This window comes from Bos javanicus, chromosome 4, assembly GCF_032452875.1.
Source record: "Bos javanicus breed banteng chromosome 4, ARS-OSU_banteng_1.0, whole genome shotgun sequence".
NCBI classification, from domain to species: Eukaryota; Metazoa; Chordata; class Mammalia; order Artiodactyla; family Bovidae; genus Bos; species Bos javanicus.
In genome coordinates this window covers 67,323,370-67,348,731 of record NC_083871.1, presented here as the reverse complement: position 1 = coordinate 67,348,731, position 25,362 = coordinate 67,323,370, and the positions used below count along the sequence as shown (strand labels likewise).

At 44.1% G+C, this 25,362-nt stretch overlaps 1 protein-coding gene across 2 annotated transcripts in view; it reads left to right on the top strand.

Annotated features, from left to right (window-relative positions):
- Window positions 1-25,362, top strand: part of CHN2 (chimerin 2) — a 341,634-nt gene that overhangs the window by 282,153 nt on the left and 34,119 nt on the right. The window contains exons 1-2 of one of the 2 annotated variants that reach the window (XM_061414247.1): window positions 11,173-11,238; window positions 18,579-18,656. In XM_061414247.1, coding sequence (XP_061270231.1) covers window positions 11,236-11,238; window positions 18,579-18,656 — 81 coding nt within the window. In that variant the 5' untranslated portion in view covers window positions 11,173-11,235. Of the gene's footprint in view, window positions 1-11,172; window positions 11,239-18,578; window positions 18,657-25,362 lie in introns of those variants that run through there. The other variant, XM_061414246.1, reaches the window with a different exon arrangement.

Below are 25,362 nucleotides of genomic sequence, written 5' to 3'. Positions count from 1 at the left end.
TGTTACTCCAGATATTTCTTCACTACGTACTTTTGCATTCCAGTCCCCTATAATGAAAAGGACATTTATTTTGGGTGTTAGTTCTAGGAGGTCTTGTAGATCTTCATAGAACCAATCAACTTCAGCATCTTCAGCATTATTGGTTGGGGCATAAACTTGGATTACTGTGATATTGAATGGTTTGCCTTGGAAATGAACAGAGATCATTCTTTCATTTTTTAGATTGCATCCAAGTACTGTATTTCAGACTCTTTTGTTGACTATGATGGCTATTCCATTTCTTCTAAGGGATTCTTGCCCACAGTAGTAAATATAATGGCTCTACATGGCGTGGCTCTTAGTTTCATTGAGTTAGACAAGGCTGTGGTCTATGTGATCAGATTGGTTAGTTTTCTGTGATTGTGGTTTTCAGTCTGTCTGCCCTTTGATAGAGAAGATAAGAGGCTTATGGAAGCTTCCTGATGGAAGAGACTGACTGAGGGGGAAACTGGTCGGATGGCAGGGCCATGGTCAGTAAATCTTTAATCCAATTTTCTGTTGAAGGGTGGGGCTGTTCCCTCCCTGTTATTTGACCTGCGGCCAAACTAGTGGAAGTAGTGAAGATAATTGAGACCTCCTTTAAAAGGTCCCATGCAAGCACTGCTACACTCAGTGCCTCCAACCCTGCAGCGGGCCACCGCCAACCCACGCCTCTGCCAGAGACTCCTGGACACTCACGGGCAAGTCTGGGTCAGTCTCGTGTGGGGTCACTGCTCCTTTCTCCCGGGTCCTGGTGCACACAAGGTTCTGTTTGTGCCCTCCAAGAGTCTGTTTCTCCAGTCCTGTATAAGTTCTGGTGGCTCTATGGTGGGTTAGTGGTGATCTCCTCCAAGAGGGCTGATGCCATACCCAGGTCTACTGCACCCAGAGCCCCTGTTCCTGTGGCAGTCCACTGCTGAGCCATACCTCCTCAGGAGATATCCAAACACAGTTCTGTCTCAGGCTTTGTGGGGTCTCTGGGTCCTGGTGCACACAAAGTTTCTGTGGTGGGTATGGGGTTTGATTCTAAATGCTATTTTGCCCCTCCTACCATCTTGCTGGGGCTTCTCCTTTGCCAAGGTCAATAGAAGCTCCAATTTCTTCCTTCATTCTGTTTGTTTCTTTATAAATTCATATCCTAAAACACACCCCTCTTACCTTTGTTCCTCCTGATATCATCAAGATATTTCAGGAGGCAAACCTACTTTTGCAGCATTTACACATCTTCAATGTGTAAATGTGGGCTTCCCTTGTGGCTCAGCTGATCCACCTGCAATGTGGGAGACTTGGGTTTGATCTCTGGGTTGGGAAGATCCCCTGGAGAAGGGGAAGGCTACTCACTCTGGTCTGGCCTGGAGAATTTTATGGATTGTATAGTCCATGGGGTCACAAAGAGTCAGACACAACTGAGTGACTTTCACCCACTCACTCAGTGTGTAAATATAAACCCCCTGTGTGTTCCACCATATGCCTCAACTACCATCTGTGGCCAATATACTTAAACTTTTTGCTTAGCTCTCTATTGAATCTGCTTGAATTTAAATGACCATGTGGTTTCTAATTGTGGCAGGTCAGAAAAGATTTTTCTTCTCCATATCACGTCAAGTAAAGGCAGTCTTAGTTAAACTCAACTGTCAACACCTTCCTAAGATTAGGCCTTACTTTGAAAGCATCACCTGCATAACCGTTAAAGTTAATTTTGTCATTAAATTATGTATGCATACATGCATATAAAATGACGGCAGGCATGGATCTGAGCAATTTACAACTCACAACTTAAATTGTACATATAATCATCTGCAAAGAGCTACTGTTATTATATCCACACTTCACATTTGACGGAAAGAGGCGCAGTGGTTAAGTAACTTGGCATGAGGTTGCCCAGCTGGGAGGTGTTGAAGCAGAATTTGAACACAAACAACTTAGCTCCAGAGACTTATTCTGAATAAGGAATTCTTGGCAGACAAAAAACCTTCTCCATTTCTAGAGTTTGATTGCCATTTCTACGACCAAGGGGTTTGTAAGCACAAAGCATTTTCAACTGAAATAGCACAAGGCCAGTTACTGTGTTAGTTTCTTACACAACGTTTTAGGAGATGACTAGAAACCTTTGTTGTTGATAGAAATTAAAGACAGTACCATGTTTCATTTTTGTAATTAGAAGACTGAAGTGAAAAAAATTAAACTAGAAAACATTTTAATTATTTAAAATAGAAGCTCCTTGTTCCCAAATCGTTACTGAAATATTATAAAAACTAAAGTCTCATAGGTATATTATACATGTTAGGATGTAATTTTCTGGGTTTGAGTAAGTTTATTTAGAGAAAAATCTGTGTCATACAAGCTTGACATCTATTCCTTCTTTTAACTCCTGACTTTTACAAACAATAATATTTATGATATAAACTATTTTTATTTGAAAAATTTATTTCTTTTGGCTCAAGAGAGATTTCTCTTGGCTCTTCAGAGGTTTAACCTAAATCATGTTTTTACAGAAATAGTATTCTGTCTTGCATCTTGGAAAGATTTTAATTTATATCAAGAGATGCCTGCTGTATGACACAGGGAGCTCAAACCTGGGGTTCTGTGATAACCTAGAGGGGTGGGATGGGGTGGGAGGTGGGAGGGAGGGTCAAGAGGGAGGGGAAACGTGTATTCCTACAGCTGATTCATGTTGATATATGGCAGAAACCAATGCAATATTGTAAAGCAGTTATCCTCCAATTAAAAATAAATAAATTTTCCAAAGGAAAATTTCCATGCCATAAAATGGAAGGTATTAAGCCCCACAGAAGGCACATCCTTTCTTAATGCCTGCTAGAATAAGAGTTTTCTTTTCTAATAACGTTACTTAACCACTTGTTTTGCACATCTGAGTTTCTTTAAATATATTATAGTTGTGAAGTCCAGACCACAGAAAACTCTAATATTTTAGATTTGATTTCTAGTTATGTTTAAAACTTACCTAATTTTCCCTTTAAGGTAAAGGCCTCCTAGTACAAAACAAAACTGATGCAGACTGAGGGAAGAAAAGGTTTTTGTTTCTCTGTGGAAAGCATTTCCTCTTTTTTTTCTTTTAATTTATTCCAATTATAAAGGTAATTAATTCAAGAAATTCTGAAAGATACAGAAAATATAGTCATGGGGCTGTTTGCTTACAGTGATTTCCTATGCATTGGAATTTTAAAATATATTTGTAAGCGTAGTACATTTGTAATTTTGTGTGCTGCTTTATTCATGTAGTATCTTACAATCATGTTGCTGTGCACTCCTTACAAACATCATTTTTGATTGTTGCATGAGCCTCATATTTAGTTATTTCCTAAGGTTAGGACATACACAATACATTCCAATTTAATATGAGAAATAATGCTTTCATGAATGTCTTTTGTATTCAGGATCATTTTCTTAAGATAGATTCTTAGAAATTGAATTGCAGAATTGTAAAACATATTAAAGAGAAGACTCTTGAGAGTCACTTGGACTGCAGGAAGATAAATCCAGTCAATGAAATCATTCTTGAATATTCATTGGAAGGATTGATGCTGAAGCTGAAGCTCCAATACTTTGGCCACCTGATGCGAAGAGCCGACTCATTGGAAAAGACCCTGATGGTGGGGAAAATTGAAGGCAGGAGGAGAGGATGAGATGGTTGGATGGCATCACTGACTCGATGGACATGAGTCTGAGCAAATTCAGGGAGATAGTGAGGGACAGGGAAGCCTGGCGTGCTGCAGTCTGTGGGGTCACGAAGAGCTGGACACAAGTTAGCAACTGAAAAATAACAACAGTATGACCGATAGAAGGAACTGATCCTGTGTTTAAATCCCACATGTTAGTTCTGCAAACTTGAGCAGTGAAAGCCCTCTTAGGTTCAGTTTCCTCATCTATAAAATGCGGGTAATAGTGTGTGTCACACAGCTGTCATGCAGATTAAACGAGTTAATGTGCCTTGTGCAATGTGTGTCCAATAATTGTTGGGGTTATATTTTCCTATTTAGTTGCTGATGTGAATATATCTGTTAAGTTTTAAGCAGCAGTGAGCATGTGCACAGAAGCATGGCTTCACAAAAGAACATTATGAGTTCAAAGAATGGTCCTGGGTTCTGGGCCCTGAACAGATATGGAAGAGTGGGAAGTGGCAGGTGGAAGGTCAGGGTCATGGGTCACATCAAAGGTGCTTTTCATTTCTCAACAGCTGTTACATTCACTACACAGAGGTGGACGACCCTTCCCCACCCAAAATTTGGCTTGATGTAGAGACCGATGGTTGGAGAAGGAAATGGCAACCCACTCCAGTATTCTTGCCTGGAGAATCCAAGGGACAGAGGAGCCTGTGGGCTGCTGTCTATGGGGTCGCGCAGAGTCAGACACGACTGAAGCGACTTAGCAGCAGCAGCAGTAGTAGCAGAGACCAATGGTACCACATGCCCATCCAAGAGGATATGAAGTTTTTTACTCATACGAAGTAAGGCTTTCTGGGGAGAGCAAGTCTGAAAATGGCCTGAGAGAGCTGGGAGGCTTAGGGATTTATGGTGCTTGGGGTGGGGCTGGAGGAGGTAGCCCCACCCACGGAGGCTCCTGTGGTTTTGAATCCCCACTGGCACCAAGGGAGGTGGCTCGAGGCCTTCTGACTGACAGTCAAATCCCCAAATTGGAGTCAGAATCTTCATTGCACAGGCTGTGGTTTTATGATGGAAAAGGGAATCTCAGTGGCTTTCTTCCCTTCTTAAAAGAAAAAGCATTCCCTCTGGACCCCGCCTCTCCTGGCCCCTTTGGTCAGCTCCCCCTTGCTCCCCAGTTCTCCAGTCCTGGCTCAACAACAATCTCTGGTCCCAATACTCTCCTCTTCCTTTTCTGTCCAAAATATCTGCAGTCAGGTCTCCCCCACCACTCCCCAGAAACAGCTGTTGTCAAGGGGATCACTTGCTGCCTAAAAGCTACTGAATCCTTGGTCCTTTCTCGGTCCCCATCACAACTGACCTGTCAGGGGCACTGGCCCCAGCTGGTCATCTTTTCCTGGGCTTTCAGAATATCAAATTTGCCTCCTCTTTCTCTTTGCCTAGTTCTGTCTCAATTTCCTGACCTCATAATTATTCAGGTAGCCCAGGGCTCAGTCCTGGGGCCTCTGCTGTCCTCTGTCTCCACTTGCACTCTTGCTGCAAATCCATCTGATTACAATAACTCTCAGTGTAAATCCATCTGACTACAATAACTCTCAGGGTGTCTCCAGCACCCACCTCTCCCTGGAACCCAGGTCTATACATCCAGCCGCCTACTCAGAGTTCCTACACCCCACACCGAGTTCTGTCCTTCCCCTGCACCCTACCTCTTTCATAGTCTTCGTCTCTCGTAATGAAAGCTTCATCTCTAGTTGTTCAGGGCCTCAACTGTGCCATTGTCCTGGAGCCCTTCTGTTACTGACCAGGGTTCTTGGCCTCCTTTATCAACAGAAACTGATCAGAGGGCAGACAGGAAATTCAGGCAAGGGTTTATTGGGGGCCCTGCTGTGGCAGAGGGGAGTGAGAAGCTTTAGCAGGTTGCCTTGCTGGGTTGCTCCCTGGGGTAAGAGAGCAAGCTGGTCCCTTGTATGGGGTGAGGGTAGGAGTGTGTCCAGAGGGGTGGCTTAGGTGGCTTGCCCATGCCTTTGGTGGCGCCGTGTGTGGGCGGCATGCACAGTGCCCTGCTTTTGCTCCTGGCTCTTCAGAAGTGGCAGTTGGGCTCTTGGCCTTTGTTGTATCTCGTTGTCCATAATTTGCCCCCAGTGCACACGCATGCAGTTATTTTAGCCCCTTACAGTTTCTCTGTATTTTCTTGCTCAAGGAGACATTTGTCCAGGTGCAAGCACTGCAGCCGAGGGTCCCACTGTCTCACTTCCTCTTTCTTCTCTCTCACCTCGCATCCAACCTGTCAGCTGGTCCTGAGGGCTCCACCTTGAAACCATATCCAGAAACCTGCCCCCACCCCACCACCACCCCTGCTCCCAGCCTGGGCCGAACCACTGTCTTCTCTTTACCTGGATTTCCATAATAGCCTCAAACCGGCCTTCCTGCCACCCTTGCCCTCCTAAGTCCTCCACACAACAGTCAGAGCGATGCTTTTTAAAAGTAATTCAGGTCATACCACACATCTGTTCAGAGCCCTGCAGTGACTGCTCACGCCACTCAGAGTCAAAGCAGAAGTCTTTCCTCTCTCCCGCCAGGCCTTCACTTCTCATGCATGCTGCTCTAGCCACTCTTGATGTTTGCTGTTTCCTAAACCCACCCTTGCTCCTGTCTCGGGGCCTTTACGTTTGCTGTCCTCTCCGCCTGCAGTGCTCCTCCAGTCATCTTTTGGGCTTTGCCCAAGTGCCACCTTCTCAGCAAAGCCTCCCCTGGCCATCCTGTTTTAAATGGCATCCTCACTCTCTATCCTGTATCCTTGTTTCTTTGTGACACTTATCACTTTCTTGAATAATATTTAATATATTTGTGAGTTTTGTTTATTGTCTGGTCTCTAAGTGCAGGGATTTTTGTCAATTGTTCACTGCTGTTTTCCACTGACCTAAAACAGTGCCTGATATATGATTGATACTTCGTAAATATTTGCTGAAGGAAGAAAGGGAGGGAGGAAGAAATAATGAGGGAGAAAAGGAGGGAATGAAGGGAGCGGGGGAGAAAAGAAGGAAAAAACTATATTTGAAACACATGATAGAATACATTTATTGTTTAAAACACAGATAAGATCAAACTGGATGTGGTCATTTCACACTGAACTACCCCTCTACAATATGCACATGTACACATTAGGATGACACAGTCTCTTTCAGAGCTGGCCAGTGGCTGGGAGAAGTGTCTGCACCATCACACATACCCTGACATTCCACCCGGGAAGGGGCTCCAGGGCTATATTCTTGGCATAAGGCTGGTCTTCCCAACACACAGATAGGAGGTTCAGCTGCAGAATTCGAAACCCCACTCACATCTCGCACAGGAGGCCAGAACTCAGTTTAGATTCACATCTGGAATGTGCAAGCATCCGTATTTCAGAACTTCTGAGTTGGTAAATATCCCCAGGAACTGTATTGCGCAGGATCCACTGCACAGCTGGAATGGCCCTAGGGACTCTTGTGTGTGGGTGATTGCTCACCGTGAAAAGCACAGTAGGGGATGTGAGATTTTGTGTGTGTGTGAAATTTTGAAAAAATGTTTAATAGGCGTCTCTGTCATTTATAATATGGGACAGTTTGCATGCAGAAAACAGCTGGTTAATTTGGTTTTTCCCTTTCGGTAAAGATGCACCCTCATCCAAATGCTGATCAGAGGACGTGGTAGAAAAGCAGCCTGAGGCTCTGTCTGGCCCATTCTGCCCTGCAAACTGCCATCCTGCAGTAGGGCCATGAGCCTTGTTAAGTTGCTTCAGTCATGTCCGACACTGTGCGACCCTATAGACAGCAGTATGGCAAGAAAGTGCAATTCTGCAAACAGCCAGCCTCTGGCTGAGATTTCTCAGGCTCAACTGAGTGAGCAACAGTGCCAGGGAGGGGGAAAGACAGAAATACATTTGGGTTCTACTCTACTGTTGAGTGCCATAGCCAGAAACTGAACATCTCTGACTTGTGTAATAAAATCCCTAAGTCAGTCATTTCGGATACCTACCTCCTTGGCGGGAGGTGGGAGGGTGCAAAGGAAGGAAACAACACAGAAAAGGGCATTAAATACTGTATAAGAGAAAAGGGTCACATAGGGCCAAAAGGAAAATAGCTGGAGATGTAATAGTCGCCTCTCCCTTAAAACTTTCATGCCCTGTTTTGGGTCTGAGTTTTATAAAAGGTCACCTAAAGTGTTGCAAGGCAATTTTAGCAATGTGATCCCACAAATGCTCTGGTCTCTCAAAAATAACCCTGCTGTCTTCTCTGAAACTCAGCGTTAGAGAACTGTGACTCGCAGTTTTAAAGTTCTAGCATAAGAAAATGGGTTACTACTCTCTGACATAAACCTCTTTGTTTTTTCCTCTTTCAAAAACTGTGCACAAAAACAAAACACCAACAGCTACATGTGGAAATGTGGGAAATGCTCAACACAAACTGGAAGGTCTTTGTAACAGGGAGTGTCTTTTGCATCTACATCTAAGCAAACAGCATTGGTGAGCCAAGATTGTTGACATCAACCTCAATAAAACAGGTGGGGAAACAAAGTGGGAAGGACAGCGGTGTTAATGTTGCACAATCAGTGAACCCCCAGGAGCATCAGATTATTTATGTGCTTCCAAACAAGGTGGTTTTGGTCCATTTTGGAGACCCCACAGTCCTTCAGTTTGGGATGAACACTGTTGTGGATGAAGGAGATGAATTGTAGGACAGGCAGCAGTCCTCTGGCCTTTTTGGGTCTCTTGAATTGAGTGGCCATCTGTTCCTGGAGAACAATTGGAGCAGCAGCTGGGCATGTTGTGCCATCAAAGGCCCAGGACACAGCAGGTTTGGAGGTCACCAGGAGTTTTAGGAGTCAGCCAGGTCAGCCTTTGATACCTGATGCTTTGATAGATTTCAATAAAGCCAGGATTATTCCACTTTAAAATGAGCATGTCGGCTGGAAAGATGGCAGGGTCCCACCCTGGTCTCTCTCATTTCTTTTGCTGTCATGGGAATGAGTTTGCAGTTTAGTCATATCTTTTTGTTGTCTTTCTCCTCTTTCAGGACTGAAAACAAGCAAAGAATATAACAAACACTGACAGGCAGTTCTTAGGTAAAGCAACAGAGATTGGGCTGTGTGGGGATATGTTCAGAGTTCATAGGATCTAGCAGGCTGGGCTTAGGAGTGTTGATAAAACAAGCTACCCCTTGGGTTGTGGTTGCTGAGTTGCTAAGTCATGTCTGATTCTTTGGGACCCTACAAACCGTAGCACGCCAGGCTTCCCTGTCCTTCACTACCTCCCAGAGTTTGCTCAAACTCATGCCTGTTGAGTCAGTGATGCCACCCAACCATCTCATCCTCTGTTGTCCCTTTCTCTTGCCCTCTATCTCTCCCAGCATCAGGTCTTTTCCAGTGAGTCAACTCTTCGTGTCAGGTGGCCAAAGAACTGAAGCTTCAGCTTCAGTGTCAGTCCGTTCAGTGAATATTTAGGGTTGAGTTCCTTTAGGATTGACTGGTTTGATCTGGTTTTATCATTCAGCAATTTGGGCTTTTTAACTCAGTATTTGTAGTGTTTTCACTTGCAATCAGAAATGCGAACCAGATGTAGGACGCCAGAGAAAGACCACACTGAGAAGTTCTTAGCCCCTTGATCATCTGTCCTCTCTTAAGCATTCTCTCTCTCTCTCTCTCACACACACACACACACACACACACACACACACACACGGGTGTGTATTTTAAATACTGAAATAATAAGTAGTAAGCATACATTGAAACCAGTATCCAGCCATTAAAAATATGTATGTGACCCAGAGAGAGTGAAAACAAAGGAAAAAACAGATTTCTTACCAACCTTCGGGGCTGAATGAATGACTGCAGCATTTTGCTGGGTGTCTTTGTATCTAGGCTGACTTTAATATTTTGTAACTTTAGGGAAATAACGTGCAGTCCAGACTCATTACTCAACCCCGGAACCTCAGACATATGCGTGGGAAGTACACTGATGGCCAAAGCAAAAAAATAAGAGCAACTTTTTAAAATTAGAAGTCATTTGGATGGAAGGCAAGAAAAATAGAAAGACTGCAAAAAAAATGGGTTTATTTTGTGAAACGAAACTTTCATGAGAACTAGTGTTGGCCTCATGCTAGTCACTGGAGGTATACTGGGTGGCACAACTCAGGGGAGGGCCCCATTTTAAAAGCTGGTAATAAATCCTCTAGGAACAGAGAGGAGGAAAGGAGCCCCAAGTCAGTCGTGAGCAGTTTCCATTACTGATGGGCTGCAATGGTCAGGGATTTCCACGGGAAGAAAGTCAGGAGACCTGATCGTATTCCCCACTTCCATTAGGATCTTGGTTTTTGCATCTGTAAAATGAGAATAATAATGCCTGCTCTGCCTTCCTCATGTAATAGAGACGTTACTGAACCAAACTTCCATTCACCCTCAAGCAATAAAGCCCATCTACTGACTCCAGGTTGTGATGAAGGAAAGTGCAGCATGTGTTGTAAGGCACCAGACAGATTCCAGTGCAGCTAATTCTCGAAAGGGTTCCAGGGAGGCATTTTTAAAGGCAAGGGGAGGGAGGGGAGTCACAGGGTATGTGATCAGCTTATGCACAGTCCTCTGATTTGTTGACGGTGAGGTAACAGGGCAGTGTCATATGGGTTAGTAAGATCAGTCCTTACCCTCTAGCCAGTGTGGGGACTACATGCTTATGGCATCATGTAGTGAACCGCTTTCATTCGGGGGCTTCAGTATCTGCAAAATGACTCAGGAATGTGTGTTAGATACTACTACTGATGTACTTGTAGGAGGAACTGAAGATTCTATGACTGCCATATGGCTGATTTATCGTTTAAATTGTTACTAGTGCTCCTGGCCCAACTGCTATTTTTGTTTTTACATGTTCACATCATTAATTCCTCAGCCAGGGTTTTGTGGCTCAGGGGACACCTTGAAGACTAGAGTTTTTCTACAACCAAGAGGCAGGCAGAGGACATGGATGGCAGGGTGTCTGTCTCAGGCCCCTAGGGGTCTGCTTGATTACAGAGATACCATATAATATAATGTAGACCACAAATATACAATGTTACTTTTAATATTCTGGTCCTGAATTTGGTTGTGACCCTTAGGACCTGGCCCTGGGGCAGAGTCCCCTGTTTCTAGTACCCCTTCTTGTGATACCAGAAATCTGATAGCTTGGTCAGAAGGAAACCCCAAAGGGCATGGCCCCTGGGTGTTATGTTAGAGACTCACAAGAGTGAATTGACTGGACGACTGGGTTTTGATGATGATAAACCTCTACAGTGGTACTTTGACTTCAAGACATTTTATAGTTGTGAACATTCATTTAGCAAAATTTATCAAGCACCTACTTTGTGCCAGGTTTGAGGTATGACACTGGGGTCACTGCTTGTGACCCAAGCACACACAGTATCTGATCTCATAAAGCTAGAAATCTTGGTGGGGGCGGGGGGTGGGAATGCTCATAGGTAATAATTTAAAAATCATACTGCTCATTCATGGTTATATATTCTTAAGGTGGCCAGAAGAAAGGGTGGGAGGAGAGGCTGGAAGGGTGGCACCACACAGGCTCATAAAGGCCATGGTATGGATTTTTGCCTTTGAGAGTCTGGAGTTCTAAGTGGCATGATAGGAGGTTGGGGTGGGGTGGGCATGAATAGAAACATTTTCACATTCTGTGTTTGAAAAGATATTGATTCCTATGGCAGGGGTGGTTTTCAATAGCACGTAATCCATTCATACTTCCATCTTCTCTAATAATCCCCCTGAAGTGAAGTGCTTCAGATTAGTGCAGTGGTTTCCAATGGTAGGAGAACATTAGAATTCCCAGGGGGTAGTTTTTAAAGGTCCAGGCCCATCCCCAGAAATTTGGATATCATTGGTCTGAGTGAAGCTTGAACATGGCTTGTTTGTTCATTTGTGTTCCCCAGGTGATTCTAACGATCAGGTAAGGTTGAGACCCACAGGTACAGAGAAAAGCATGAAACAGGGATCCTCAAAGTGTGGTCCCTGGACCAGCAATATCAGCGTCACCTGGGAGCCTGTCAGGGATGCAGATTCTTCAGCCTGATCTCACATTGACTGAGCCAGAAAGCCTGGGGCCCAGCAGTCTGTATTTGAACCAGACCTCCGTGGGTCCTGAGATCCCAGAAGTGTAAGAAGTGCTCATTGTCAAAGGTTCCAGGCAAGAGAAACTGGAGTTTGGATCTGGTTCTAGATCTAGTTGTGGAATAGCTCTCTTATTGGGGAGGGGGCACAAATCATTAAGCTTCCCTGACCCTCAGTCTCTCCAGCTGCAAGAAGAGCAGGTGGGATTAGATGAGCTCCAAGGTTACTTGTGATGTTAAGAATGTATCTTTTGTGCACACTAAAGCTAATAAATTTGAGGTCTTTATAATGTACTTTTTAAAATTTGTATTTTTATATAATGGAACCAGAACACAATCACTGTGGGAAGCTCAAAATATACAGGAAAGAATAAAGATGAAAATAAATGTCAATTAAAATTTCTCTACTTAGAGAGAACTGTTGCCTTATCACCAATAGTTGGTATATTGAAGATATTTTGGTGTGTTTTTTGGTATTTTCTGCATGATTGAAGTCATACTACATTAGGTTTATGAGCCTACTTCTCATCTAACATTATATTAGGTGAGAATATCCCTTCTTCACTGAAAGTTATTTTAATCATCTTTGTTAATATCTACCTAATATTCTATTGCATGTTTATACCGTAATGTATTTAACCTTACCCCATCTTCAATGTTTAAGCCTTCTCTCATTTCTTGTTATTATTATGATACGTGTCTATCTATTAATTCTTTGTTTGAAGACCTCCTTAAGAGAATCCTAGAAATAGAATCATTGGATCAATGTACATGAGGCATTTGATACACTGACAGTGTTTTCCCCAGCAATGGGCCACTTATTACAAACAGAAGCATTCTGTTAGTGAGCTGTCCCCATGATATCCTCGCCAGCATCAGTAATACTGATCTTCATTTCATATATTGCCATGAGGCAGCAGATGCCCGCATCTACAGGGTAGTGTCTGTAACAGGGGTATAGCTCAGGCTTTCAGCCCCTTCGGGGGACTCAGACCCGAGATGGAAGTGAGTGGGGCCCCAGGAGGAGTAGGACTGGGATTGGAATAGGTGGGGAGAGACTGTCTTGGGACTGATGATCACATTTTCAAAAAGCCCTCCTTAAAATGTACCATAGAAATTTACTCAGTGCCTATGGAAGAACTACAGATTGACGTAAATCAACTTTTCTAGAAATTGGTACTAAAAAGGCAGAATGTTGTGGTCCCCAGAGGCCAAGACGCAGGTCTGCCTGAAGCCAGGTGGAGAAGGGACCTTTGATTACATGAGCTTCTGGGATCCCCACGTTTTTAAGATGCTTGATTACTAAAGCCCGAGCAGAGGGAAAGGCTTCCTGTTTCTCCCACCGTCCCTGAGCGTGTTCCATGCACATGCACCCCAGTGCGCCTCGTTCCCCTTGTCTTCCTGCCCAGTGCCCCGTTCTTCTTCCTTGTCTTCATCTGACAGACTTCCACTGCCTTCTGGCTACCTGACGCCTCCTTGGGTGCAAGATCCTCATCACGGAGACAAAGAGCAGTGAGAGGCCATACACAGAAAATAGAATCCCAGCCCTTATTTATAAAAAAGGAAAAGGGAAGTGGTGAGCTTATTTCACCGTTTATTTATAGCCCCACCTACTAACAGAAGTATCTTAAGTCGTGTCTGCTTCGGCAGAGGCCCCAGTGAGAACAAAAGTCTCCGCAGTGAAACCAAACCAGGCCACACCAGTCCTGGGAGTTGTTAACAAGTTAACTATGGGGAAGAGTAATTCTTGCATTTTAGCCTCTGAATATTTCAAAATGTGAACAATATTTGGATGAGAGGCAGTTTTAGAGGGTGGTTAAAAGCGTAGATTTAGTGTTACACCCAGAAGAACTGGCACAGGTATTCAACAAAAAACCTGTTCAAGAATATTCTTAGCAGCAGTAGTCACAGTAGCCAAAAGGTGAAAACAGCCCACATGCACATCCCCTGGAGAATGGACAAATAATATGTGGACCATCCATAGTAATCCATACAATGGATTACTATTGAGCAATAAAAAGTAAGAAGTCAGACACAAAAGGCCAGAGATTGCATATTTCATTTATATAAAGTATTCAGAATAGGCAGATCCATAGAGAAAGCAGATTAGTGGTTGCCAGAGGCTGGAGGGAGAAGGGAATGGTGAGTGACTGCTTAATTGGGTAAAAGGTTTCATTTTGAATGATGGAAATGTTCTGGAACTAGAGAGCGGTAATGCTTGCAGGACATTGTGAATGTATGTAATGCCACTGGATTGCTGAACTATACTTTTAAATTGTTAAAATGATAGATTTGCTATTATGCTGATTTTATCTCAATAAAAAATAAACTGATTTTGGGGAACAAAAAACAACCAAAAAATAGACCTAGGCATTGTGCCTGGGTTCTAATCTCAGCTTTACCACTTATCAACTGTGTGACCTTGAGCAAATCACTTAAATGCTCAGTTCCCATTTTCTCATCTGTAAAGTGGAGGTAATTATAACAGTACCTACCTCAGAGGGTTATAAAACTTAAGCCAATTTATACAAAGTGCTTAGAAGGGCTCAGGGGGCCCAGTGGTAAAGAATCTGCCTGCCAGTGCAGGAGATGTGGCTTCAACCCCTGGGTCGGGAAGATCCCCTGGAGAAACAAAATGCAATCCTTTCTTTTCTGGAGAATCCCATGGACAGAGAAGCCTGGAAGGCTACAGTCCATGGGATTACGAAGAGTCGGACATGACTGAGCAACTGAGCATGCACGCATGCAAAGTGCTTAGCATATTAAATACCTGACACAGAGAAAGTATTCTGTAAATGTTTGTTATTAATCTAACCCCTGTATTCTCAACTGGGGGCAGTTTTTTCTCAGAGGAGGAATGTGGCAGTCTGGAGAGATTTGTGATATCACAGTTGTGGGGTGCGACTGGCATCTAGTGGGTAGCGCCAGGGATGCTGCTAAGCATTGTACAATGCACAGGACAGCCCCGACAACAAAGAATTATCCAACCCCAAATTTCAGTGATTCCCAGGTTGACAATAGGGACTGAACCCCCGTCCCCTGCATTGGAAGTGCAGCGTCTTGACCACCAGGGAAGCCGGACAATCCCTGATTTAAACAGAGATTGTAGGCACATGCACTTTCTCTTATGTATATATAAATGAAAATAGGTCAGATAGAAATTTCTGTCAGAAAAAGACGGCCAGCCTGTCTCTGTGTATTAGAGAACATGTGTTAGACTTTGTAGGGATATAGAAGAGACCCAGCCGTGGTCCTGGAGGAGCTTGGATAAGAACTCTGGGCAGCGGGGCTGTTTAAGAGGCAAGTTTTTACCAAGTGACTTTTGTAAGCATTTTCCTTTAATATGAGGGTGACCTGGGGTCATCCACACTTCTCAGAATAATGTTTGCTCAAATGCCAACCTTAACGGTTCCCTATAAAGATGCATCTTAAGTGGACAGTGTCTGTTTACATGCCTGAAGTTATCTTGTGTTTGGGTAAATTCTATTGAACAAATATCTGAAAAAGAAATCCCGGTCACAAATAGAAATAAAAAGTACTTGTTAAGAGTAAAAGCACAGACATGAGAAAAATGTTAAAGCTTGTATTCAACCATTCACACACCAAAGGGTAAAGGAGACCCCTTTTGCCCACTTTCCATTTAAAGAGTTATTTTATTCAGATTCTAAAGCCATGTCGCCATATGATTAATCTAATTCGGATCACAGAATATGTGCTCACACAGAATGACTTGCTGTCAAAAGCTCTGTCTTGAATTGCTAGCTGGGAAGTTTAGAGAAGGGACCCTTATTCTTCCTCTCTGGCTTTTTGCCTTTAGGCTAAGGACTAGAAGACTGTTAAAGGCATGCCAGACCTTCACTCAATCTCTGTGTGTGCCAGATGTCCTCTAGGATTGGGCAACAGGAAGGAGGGCTAAGGAATCTGGTGGAGACCATCAGGAGGGCAGACCCCTGGGGGTTTACACCCTTGGAAGCTAAAGCATGGTGATGGATGGGGCAAGAGACCCACTCCATGCAGCCACTTTTGCACACCTTCCTCCACTATTCTGGTTTCCTACATGTATAGGTGCTTTCTGACAACTTACTTAATGCCTGCTAAAAGAGTCTCTTGAGAGTCCCCTGGACTGCAAGGAGATCCAACCAGTCCATTCTGAAGGAGATCAGCTCTGGGATTTCTTTGGAAGGAATGATGCTAAAGCTGAAACTCCAATACTTTGGCCACTTCATGCAAAGAGTTGACTCATTGGAAAAGACCCTGATGCTTGGAGGGATTGGGGGCAGGAGGAAAAGGGGATGACAGAGGATGAGATGGCTGGATGGCATCACCGACTCAATGGATGTGAGTCTGAGTGAACTCCGGGAGTTGGTGATGGACAGGGAGGCCTGGCGTGCTGTGATTCATGGGGTCGCAAAGAGTCAGACACGACTGAGTGACTCAACCAAACTGAACTGAAAGGACTCTTATTAGACACTCTTGTAGGAGGAAAAAAAGTGAACCAGACATAAAATGTATCACAGTGGATTCTCAATATGGAAGACTATAAGACCTGTTATAAGTCACTCTAAGAGAGAAAGTGATTAAGTGCAATAAGAAAAATGTGAGAAAAATACTATGGATTCTAAAGCAGTGTTTGCCCCCAATGGGGAGTTTGGAGAAGTCTTTTTGGAGAGGGAGGAATTTGAGGTAGAATGTGAAGGTTGGTGGATACGTAGACATGGAAATGGTGCTAGAAAATGCTAAAAGACAGAGCAAGCTACCAAGGTGGCAAGTTGAGTATGTCAGAGAAGAAATTTTGTAGGATTTGTGGTGGGGCGTATAGGAAAATAGATAAGATGGATAGGTTGAGATGAGCTCATGTAAAACCCACAATATAAGGATTCAGTCAAGCCAGGGGGAATCACTGACATTTCTGAGCAAAGGTGGAGTGGACTAAGAAGACTGTTGGGTAGCTGTGTGTAAGGTAGACTGGAGAGAGATCTAGGCTCTGAGTTATTGTGGGACAAGAATGGTAAGGAGGGCGCAGACTTGACCAATATTTCAGATAAAGCATTTGGCAAGACTCAGTGGATGACGCAGCACTGCACTGCCTACTTAGGTGCTAGGGTATGGGCTGCAGAACACAGAACACCCAGAACAGGTGCTGGGTGCAGATGTTTTGGGTTTCTAGTCCTGGCTCTGCTGCCTAAACTAGTTACATGTCCTTGAAATATCTCTTAATCTCCTCATCCACAAAATGTATATTTTGCATATACATGAGCTGCAGATTAACTGAGTCAGTGCACTTAACACATTGTGAATCTTGTCTGGCTTAACAAGTTAATGTGTCCAAAAGCCCAATATAAAAATTGATTGTTATTATTATCAGAAGTTAAAAGGAGGTGAAATGAGAGGCAGGACATCTGAACCAAGTTGGAATTTAATTGCCAGGAATAAAGAATTACACAAGGAAAAGATTGGTGTTTTGTTACTCTCCCCGCGGCTCCTTGGAAGGGCTGGAATGTGGGGCCACGTAGAGGATGGGATGAAATTCACGGACAGTCCCATCTGCATCATGGTCCAGCCATCCATGTTCTTGCTTTCCAGTTCCAAAAGCATTGATTTTATTGTCTGGCATTAGCTGCATTAAACTTTGCCAACAGATTAGGAGTACTCATTAAGAGATAATGATTTCCTCACTTCTATTAATGCAGAGACCTGGAACTAGAAAACCAGGGTCCCGAGAGAGACCATCAAACAGATGATGCTTTTACGAGCCAGGAGGGCATTAGCTTGGATACTAAAAGAATTAACATTGAAAATGTTTTATTTAAAAGAAAAAAAAGTATGATGTTTTAGTTAAGGAATACTGCCTTCTTTGTATGGGAGGGGTTGTTTGTGGTGGGTGGGGGAGTCCATGGGGGTATTCTGAGGCAAGACATCCTCTCTCTTATTTTAAACTTGTAACTGTAGATCCCAGAGCTGAAACGCTATATACAGTTCTTGTATGCCCCATTCAGTGGTCAGACTGTTCTAATTTAATGTAAGCATAAGAATAAAAATAAAGCTTTCAAGTGCTGGGACAGATTTTTTTTTTTTTTTTAAGAGACGCAGGCTTTATCCCCTATATGATTAAACAGTCATTAGGGTTTAAAGGTTTAATCTGCTGGAATTCAGCCCAGAATGGGGTTCAGAGCCCCAGAATAATTGGATACAGCCTCAGGCTTTGAAGATCAGAGTTGGTTGGTTGGGTGTGTGAGTGTGTGTGTGTGTGTGTGTGAAATATGCTAGCAAGTATTTGAGGTCTCTCCTTTGCAATGCGCTGTGGCAGGAGGAATAAAGCTGCCAGCCCCTGCCTCCTCCATTGATTCCTCAGGGGCTGACTGGATACAGCTTCTGGGGGGTGCTGCGCTCATGAATGTGTGCTATTGTTCCAGGCACACGTTGGCCTTAAGAAATAACGCAGAACAAAACAGGCCTGTCCTTATTCAGATGCAGAGCCCTCTCCATCACTCAAACAGGCCCTTCCAGGTCACATGCCCCAGGCCTCTGCAGACAGAACGCAGCTGCCTCGAATCTGCTGCCTAACATTAGCCGCAGTTCAAAAAATCTGATGGCGCTGCACTGCCCAGGCTCCGCAGAGGAAACCAGAAAGATCTGGGGTCCGGTCACTATGTTCTCCGAGGAACTGTGGCTGGAGAATGAGAAGAAGTGTGCTGTGGTTCGGAAGCCTAAGCCAGGCAGAAAACGCCAGGAGCTGCTGGCCGTGGCCTTGGGGGTGAAGGTGGGAATCAAAGGCGCCTTTCTCTGGCCCCCTCTCAAACTCTTTGCCTGTCCACAGATCTCCTCCCTGGTCCGAAGGGCCGCCCTCACACACAACGACAACCACTTCAACTATGAGAAGACACACAACTTTAAGGTAAGCGAACCTCTGCATCCTTTCTTCTGTTATAAAAGGGCAGGTGGAGAGCTCCAGGCCATGGTTTCTGTCTGGGCTTTGGTAAAGTCACGAGACGGCAGATTTTCTGCTTTCCACATTGAGTTACTTGCTCTGAATCAAATCAAACGGGAGGTTTCAGAAAGCAGTTTGCTTGATGCTAATGCTCAGAAGCACCTCTATGTATGTTAACTGAGTTCTAATGAATTCGGCCCATTTCCTCTCCACATTCCCATGTCCAGTGAAAGAAAAACAGAGCATGCCCAATCTTTGGCATTTAGAGGTCATCTGGTGAATATCAAGCGGTACTTTTCCACTCGGAGTAGCAGTAAAGAATATTGTTATCTGTGAGCAAGTGGAAACAGTTGCCCGTTTCACATTTTGTGTTTTGTCTTTTGTTTTCAGGGATGCTAACTCTTTGGGTTTATGTGTAGACAGCTGTGAAAGCAAATGATGACGGGAGATACCATCCAGTAGCTTTTGTTTGTGCTCGAGGTGCAGGGGGCGCCCTGGCAGCCTTGCCAAGCTCCTTCTGGTCCCAGCCTTGGTCTTGCTCACCAGACCAAACAAAAAGATAGGAAGAGCTGGCGGGGGGTTAAGTGGATTTTCCCATGTGTATTTATAAACTGGAAATACCACTATCTTCATTTCAGACTAGCACTTGGAGAAACGGCCTGCCGTCAGAAAATTATGGCCTGTTTCCTTTGCCCTGATGTGTTTTCCAAGAAGGGCTGGGAGGAGGTTCTGATGCCAAATTGCCTGGTTTGAGATGCCCCTGAGTGCAGGAGAGACAGGACAGAGTTAGAGGTTTTACACCAGCACAGGGGCTGACCGTGTGGAAGTTGGAGAGAATGGAGATGAAGGATCTAGGAAGAAGACACAGGAGCAGCTAAATGTAAATTGTTTTCTTTTTTTAAAATTCTTTTTCCTTTAGGGTCAGTAGCCCAAGAAACTTTTGGAACTGGGGAACCACTTGTCAGAAGTGACCAGGAAAACCTAGTTCATTCTGTTGCTTTCCTATCCTTCGTACAGACAGATGTGTGTCTATTAAATATACATTTGTGTTCGTTTGGTCTGTTTGCCCTGCTTCTGTTTTTAGAAAGCAAGGAGCTCAGACATTTGCATGCTATAATTGAACTGAGGCATGGAGTTATCCAGCCCTCCGTATTTAGCATGAGAGTGAAGAATTGCATTAGATAGGTCCTTATCCATGCCAAGGCTCTTGTTATTTCTCCCACCATTGAGTAGTGACAATTATAATTTGGGGCATCACTGAATAGTGACAGGTCTAATTTATGTTTTTTTCTTTTTCCGCTTTCCTATCTTTACCCTAATTAATTTTTTTTTTAATTTTAAGAAAGTATTTTTCTGACTTCTGGCAGAAATTCCTGATCCTTTGCCTCCTGTATTTGTACTACCATGAATGGGAGGATGGATCTTGGACTTGCCTTTTTTTTTCCTCCCTCTTGAAAATTCTGATTCTTTTGGCTCTAAGATCCAGCTGGACTTTTGCCCTATTGCAATGTATGTTTGCGTGGAATAGCTTTCCTCTATAGATACTGTGTCTGAGTTTGTGTGAAGAACACACAAGTGTATTTAGTTGATTGGTACTTCATAATTAATTTCAGTCTTTTTTTCATCTTAGATCTCTGCATGGGACATAAAAACATTTAAACCAAAAGGATAGTTGAACCTTATCTTCTCAAGTAGTTCTGTTGCTAACATGATCTATGTTAATTATTACTGAAAAACACTAACAGCTTTTTAAATGTTTGTTTAAAAAGTCTGTATCTATTGACGATATCTTTTCTAACTTACTGCTATTGAGAGAAAAGAAAGCAGAGAACAGATGAGTTGTCAGAGGGGAATGCAAGCCAGACAGGACCGTTTCTCTTCCGTGTTTTAAATAGACATCTTTGAGACATAGCAGACCCTTGAGTGCTGTGTCAGTTGATTGTGGCTTTCAATGGTACTGCTCGTGCCACTGTCCTTAAGAATGAGAGGCTGGGGCAGGAGGGGGTGGCTCCCTCTGTCACTCCTGGCCCCTTGTATCCTCATTCAGCCCTCTCCTCACCCCCCACCCCTACCCACAGCCAACTTTAAGTGGGAACTCTGCATGGTCTTTAGAAGAACATTCTAAAAGCAGGTCCCTGCTATAAATAGAGCAGTAAGGTTTTCGTAACATGACCTAACCAAAGAAAGAAAGTGCTTATCAAAGGCCCCTGACATCTGCCTGGAATCTGTTCTATATCTTAATTTTGCAGTGAGTTTTTATTTATATTTATTTCTAGTAGGCTTTGTTCTGAAACTGTCTTGATTTGTAAGTTGGGTTATTATTTGAGGATATTATGTGTCTGGCATAAAGTAAATGTTTAAAAAGAACAAGTAATCACATTCTCATCCTTATCAACAAATAAGCTTTGCTAGGCCCTGTCTGCACTCTCATCGAGAGGCCTCCTACCAAAGACTTGAATCTGCCAGCAGATCTTGATGCCTCACTTCAGAGCAAGATTTTTTTTGCCCCCATCAGGACTATTCCCTGAATGAAAAGCCCTTTCCTCACTCTCCCCAGGAGCTTCATCACAAGCAATGAATAGATAACCTATAATGAAAAAAATCACTTTGCCATACACCTGAAACTAAGACATCTTTGTAAATCAACTGTACTTCAAATTTTAAAAAACAATGCAATAATTGCAATTTTTTTGTATTTTGGCCTTGCTATGTAGCATCTTAGTTCCCCCATCAGGGATTTAACCCATCCCCCCTGCATTGGCAGCATGGAGTCTTCACCAGTGTACCACCAGGGAAGTCTCAATAATAACAATTTTTAAAAACAGCAATGGCTAGAAACTCCTGACTTGGTTGAGGTCGGAACCCCTCCCACTCCCTTCTTTGAGAAGGCTCCCATCAGTGCTCCTGAGGGCATATCTACTGCCCTTGATTTCCAAACAAAGTGTGTCTGGGAAAAACTGAAAATCTGTTCTGGAAACAAAAGCTTTTGGAAGCTAATTAAGTTGCTCCTCATTTCATGCAATAATTACATACTTTACAACATGTATACAAATACGCTTGTTGCTGGTTTAAATGTCAAATTCTCGGGATTACTTATACATATTAGAAACTAAGAGTATTTGTTGGAGGAATGATGAAATTAATAGGCTTCTCTCTACAATGAAAGCTGTCTGATAAACAGAGAAAGCATTCTGTTATTTAACATGTTTTATGTCTGCATCCCTGTTTATCTACTGGACTGAAAGAGGCACTCTCTAATAGGTAGAATAGCTCTGTTTTAGAGCGTCTGGCCTAAGAACACCTTGTGGCTGAGCTCTGAAAACTTCAAGAACCCCTCAAGTCCATCAGTCTGGATAACTGTCTTTCCTTCCCCACCTAATGCAATGATGAGGTAGCTGTGGCCAGCTTGGTGCCACTGGTCACAATATGCTTTTTGGCAAGTAGCTTAATTCTCTGAGCTTCAGTTTCCTCATCTGTAAAATGGGAGTGCCGTAAGGTTTAAGATGCCTGAAACAGGGCACTCAAAGCTGGTGCCCTGGGACAACCCTGAGGGATGGGATGGGAAGGGAACTGGGAAGGGTATTCAGGATGGGGACACGTGTACACCCATGGCTGATTCATGTCAATGTATGGCAAAAAGCATCACAATATTGTAAAGTAATTAGCCTCCAATTAAAATAAATAAATAAATAAATAAGAATACTTGTAAATCACTGAAGGTCATTGGTACCCAGTAAGCTTGCCTTCTATTATTATTTTATTGTTCATCTTTTTGTGTCTCTCATCTTCCTTGCATTTTGGTGTGTAGTTGGCTCTGTATTTCTTATTTTCTACCTTCACTTCTTCTTGTCCCTCTTACTTTTTTTTTTTTTTACCATCTCTTTCTTCTTCCCTGGGCAACAAGATGTAATTAAAAACTGAAAGAGCAGTGCAAAGACATGAATCAGAACTTCGGAGTCAGAAATGAGCCAGGGGTGAACAGGGTGCAGGAAAGAGAGGATTCAGGAGACAGAAGTGCTTGCTGCACATCTGGAGAGTCAGCTGGGGTGGGTTGGATGATCACAGACTGCCAATCCATGGTCCCTTTTTCCGCTCAGCTGGCTCGTGCTCTCAGCCTCCCAAGGCTGCATGTGTGTGCACATCACTCACTCCTTCTGAAAGCTCTCTCTACGTAGGCCACTTGAGGGACATGTTTTCTCCCTATATGGAATATGGAGGGAGAGCAGAAGTCCAAAAAGTTCTAAACATTGGAGAGCAGACCACCCCACCCCAACCTCACCTGCGTTGCCCACCCCTCCCCCAGTCCTGCCCGTCCATCTGCCCTTCATTCCCTTCTGTCCCCTGTCCATCCCTTTCCTAGCCCTCTGCCAACTTTACTTTCATCCCTATCACTGAACACCAGCTGACATAGTACACATGTATTGATGTGTTTTCCCCTTATCAGAGAGAAACCCCTTCCTGGGTGGGGGCAAAGGGGTGGAGACAGATTTTGTCTGTTTTACTTTCTGTAGAAACCCCAGTGTCTTGATCAGGGCCTGGCCCAGAGTGGGCTGTCAGTGAATATGTGGAGAGCACGTGTAGCAGGCATCTCCCCACCCTGTTCGCCTAAGCGTGCACTTTCCTTCCTCACTTCCTGCCCCAGAGTTTGCTTTCACTTAGGGCTCATGTTAGTTGTGTTCCAGTCCTTTCAGGTGGTGGGCAGCAGTCGATGCCAGGGTCACCACCTGTGCCAGGGAGCCAGAGGCCGGATCCAGGCATGTCAGGCCAGCTCCTAATGTGGTCAGAGGACCTGGCCGTGCCACCTACCCAGGATCTTGCACACGTGCCCAGGTTTATTCTTGCTGTCCCAGCTTCCTGTGTGGTGCCTCTCAAAAGTGGCCTTGTCTGGATTTAAGTTAAACAGTTGCCCGCCTTACCCTTTTCTGTCCCCACAGACGAGGCTGCAGGCTGCACCAGCAGCATCCTATGCCCATGGTACACTGTGCGTATATGCGTGCTCAAGCAGCACACACCTTCTAAACACACCTCCCACTCCTAAGACCCTGGGCGCCAGGACGAGGTCAGGAGGCTGAGAGTGTGTCCTGGTGCCACGGCTGGGACACCCGTCTAGTATGTGGCAGCATCACCGCCTCCCTGTTTGGGTTTTGTGGCTCCTTGATGGTTTCTCTCTCTGTCCTCAGTTTCCACATTTTCATCAGTGGAGTGATCATTTGCTTTGGAACTAGTCACTTCTGCTTTCCGTATGCAAGCCCCACTTTTCCTCATCCTTGCTGACTCCATAAAATGTGCCAGCCCTCTCGCCCCAGTATTTTGCCTGCACTGTGTTCTCTTGGGTGTGCGGCGGCCCATCGACCGTCCTGGTCCGCTTCTGTTGGATTTTGCACCTGCACTTTGTCACAGGCAGACAGTGGCTTCAGAAACAGTTGTGAGTTTTGTTTCTTTTGTTTTATAATCAGAAAAGGCTGTTTTGGCAGAAACAAGTCTGGAAGGAACAATTCAAAGGGAAGGCAAGCTTCATCACCTTGAATGTAAAACAAGGAACTCAACATGAGACTTAATAAATAGGCTTGGAAATACTAGACTTTATGAAGAAAATATGGCTTCTCCAAGAGGGCTATGAAGCTGCATCATTTTAATCTACTTCCTAGGGCTTCCCTGATAGCTCAGTTGGTAAAGAATTCGCCTGCAATTCAGGAGACCCCGGTTCAATTCCTGGGTTGGGAAGATCCCCTGGAGAAGGGAAAGGCTACCTGCTCCAGTATTCTGGCCTGGAGAATTCCATGGACTGTGTAGTCCATGGGGTCACAAAGAGTCGACATGACTGAGAAACTTTTACTTTCGATCTATTTCCTACAATTGTCTGGCCGTTATAATTTTTAGAACCCCTGGATACCATCTTAAGTGAAATAGGCAAGTCTCACAGAGCCCCCAGGGACTGTTTAGAACTAGGCAAGGAGGAAGCAGGAACTAGGGGTATACCTGGGCTCAGTGTCTCTGCCCCCTCCTTCCCTCTCTTCCTTCCTTTCTCTCCTTCTCCCTTCCCATCCCTTCATTGCTTTCTACTCTGGATATCAGCTTCATTATTCTCTCCCTGCACAAAAACATCTTAGTCTATATGGTCTGCACAGTATGGCTGATGATAACTCTCTAGTTTATGTATTACAAAGACCAACCACAAAATCCCAATTCTAAATTTCCATAGAGAAAGAATCAGACTAGCCTGACTTGGACCAAGTGTCTGCTTTGCTCAGGTAACTTTGGCCATGGAGGTCAAACCCCCCACCCCCATGTAAATACATGAATGGGGCTATAGGATGTCTGGAGGATGGGTGGTATCCAGGTTATATGTGAAAGAAAGGAATCCTTCCAGGCAGAGGCCTGGAGACGTCAGCTGTAATCCTTTCCTCCTTGTTTTGAAGAATTCCACTTCAAGTTTCATAACAAAGTCCAACTCTTTCCATTGGGTCCTGCTTGAAGGAAGTCACGAAGCTGTCCTGAGCCTCGATGTTATTATTTAATATTATTATCTGACAGCCTAGGTGCTCTGCAGCACGTTCGCCTTGTCACCTGTACTTTTGGTTCCATCTTTTGTGAAGTATACCCATTGCTGTTGTGCCATTTTGGAGCTAATAATAGGACTAGCCTTCAGCGAACCTGCAAAGTAAATGAGGTT